This window comes from Berghia stephanieae, chromosome 8 (genome assembly GCF_034508935.2).
Source record: "Berghia stephanieae isolate SIO BIC M18660-M18661 chromosome 8, UCSD_Bste_1.3, whole genome shotgun sequence".
NCBI classification, from domain to species: Eukaryota; Metazoa; Mollusca; class Gastropoda; order Nudibranchia; family Aeolidiidae; genus Berghia; species Berghia stephanieae.
The window spans coordinates 8,432,363-8,434,778 of NC_088367.1; the positions used below are offsets into that span (position 1 = coordinate 8,432,363).

General features: G+C 34.2%; 1 protein-coding gene across 2 annotated transcripts in view; it reads left to right on the forward strand.

Moving 5' to 3' along the window:
- The window catches only part of LOC144978115 (receptor-type tyrosine-protein phosphatase T-like), a 113,736-nt gene extending 112,593 nt beyond the window's left edge, over positions 1-1,143 (forward strand). For both annotated transcript variants that reach the window (XM_078923739.1, XM_078923740.1), the window contains exon 18: positions 1-1,143. This exon is cut by the window's left edge and continues 62 nt beyond it. In XM_078923739.1, the coding sequence (XP_078779865.1) occupies positions 1-71 (71 nt within the window). In that variant the 3' untranslated portion in view covers positions 72-1,143.
- Positions 1,144-2,416: the final 1,273 nt, after the last annotated feature.

The window sequence follows — 2,416 nt, forward strand, 5'->3', positions numbered from 1 at the left end:
AGAAGGAACTTGGGGAATCCAGTGTCCAATCCATCACAGCCCTGACCTCAGAGAGTGCCACGACCCCTTGACCCCAGCATGACCCCATGACCTCTTGACCCCGAGACATAATCATCTTATATGTGTCAGTGCATGACATAATCAGTCTCGGAAGATGAAAATTTTGCATTTTGCATTTTCTGAAAGAATTTGCTCCCCCAGAGCATTTTAATCTTTATTTGAAGTAAATCGGGTGATTTTTCATGAAGTCAGATGTATTGGAAAGGTATCCAGCAACTTTTCTCAAATTTCATAATTTTTCAACTTGACTAGCTGTAAAAAATATTTAGAGTGAAATTAAGCTTTGATATTTCCCAAAGATGTACAAAAAGGGTTGATTTAATCATTTATGACAAGAACTCATTTTAGATAAAAATTGACCTTCTAACTAAACTTGGGAATATCTCAGTTCAAACCTTTTCACCATCCGACTGATTACGTCATTCACTGTGACATATTATTATTATTATTATTATTATTCCATTCACCCCATGACCCCATGACAAGTTCATCATTCGTGACCATCGCGTCAGAACGGTATTATTTCGGAACGAAGATGATGCAAATGCAAATGAATAGGGAACAATTGAATTATGTCAAAATACTGGTTCCAATCTCATTGGAAGTGTGAACAAAGTTGATTCTCTGTCCACACTTTAGTAAGCCGTTAAACATGACCTTTAGGTGCAGCCTGATCGGGAACAAAGGCGTGATGTCAAAAAACTGGTTCCTATCTCATAGGAAGTGTAAAACCCCTCTCCCGTAGGATTGAATATACATTCCTTGTGTAAATGATCTTCTGATGTCAGAGTGATGGTATCATATTTTCTAGTCTAAATAATGAACTGGTCGTCTATAAGGTAGGTCATCCATCGCTTCGGTCTTTTACGTCCCGTAATCCTTAGAATCTGCCTATAGATCCTACTAGTAAATTAGTTATGCCACCTTTATGTTTCAATATGTAACCTATTCATTATTATTAGTCCTCCGGAGGACTGGTTACATACACAATATACTTCCAATGAATTTGGAACCAGAAAAGTATAAGGTGTGACGTCACAACCGTTCGTCCCTATTCTCCTTCTCAATAAAACAAAAAAAAAACTCAATCCAAGATTCCCATTTTATAAGAATAAAAATTCGACTATTCCATTTTTAATCGTTATCACTCCAACACAACGTATACATATAGGCAGGTCTGGCATCCGAGCCCAATTATGGGCCTATTATAACATTGTTGTAATGGACAATATTTAGCATCATTTTTTTTGTTGAGATTTCCATTATAACAACGAGCCCCATAATGAATTTGGTTATCAGACCTGCCATTAGGTGCTCGTCGCTCCGACATGATATCGATAAGGGGACGGTGGGCGTGGCTTTGTATTGATTTGTTGTTATGTAATATAATGTCATCATATCGTTGGATAATGTTATATCATGTGGAGCTGTCGTAATGATGATGATGTGTCATTAGTGCTATTGATATCGTTGTTGTTGATGATGATGATGATGATGATGATGATGATGATGACGACGATGATGATGATGATGATGATGATGATGATGATGATGATGATGATGATGACGATGATGATGATGATGGTGATGATGATGACGATGACGATGATGATGATGATGATGATGATGATGATGATGATGATGATGATGATGATGATGATGATGACGATGACGATGATGATGATGATGATGATGACGATGATGATGATGATGATGATGGTGATGATGATGATGACGATGATGATGATGATGATGATGACGATGATGATGATGATGACGATGATGATGATGATGATGATGACGATGATGATGATGATGACGATGATGATGATGATGATGATGATGATGATGATGATGATGTGATGATGAGATGATGATGATGTGTGATGATGAATGATGAGATGATGATGATGATGAATGATGAGATGATGATGAGATGATGAGATACGATGATGATGATGATATGATGATGATGATGATGATGATGACGATGATGTGATGATATGATGACGTGATGATGATGATGATGAATGATGGTGATGCTGATTATGATAAGGTTGATGATGATAATAATAATAATATAATAGTAATAACAATAATAATGATGATAATAATAATTAATAATAATAATAATAATAATAATAATAATAATAATAATAATAATAATAATAATAGTAATAATGATAATAATAATAATAATAATAATAATAATAATAATAATAATAATAATAATAATAATAATAATAATAATAATTCCAATAATGATGATGCAAATAAAATAATAACAATGTCAATGAGGATAATGGTAATAATTAACTTTTTCTATTGTGTTTCCCCGCGGAGGGTATCATGGCAT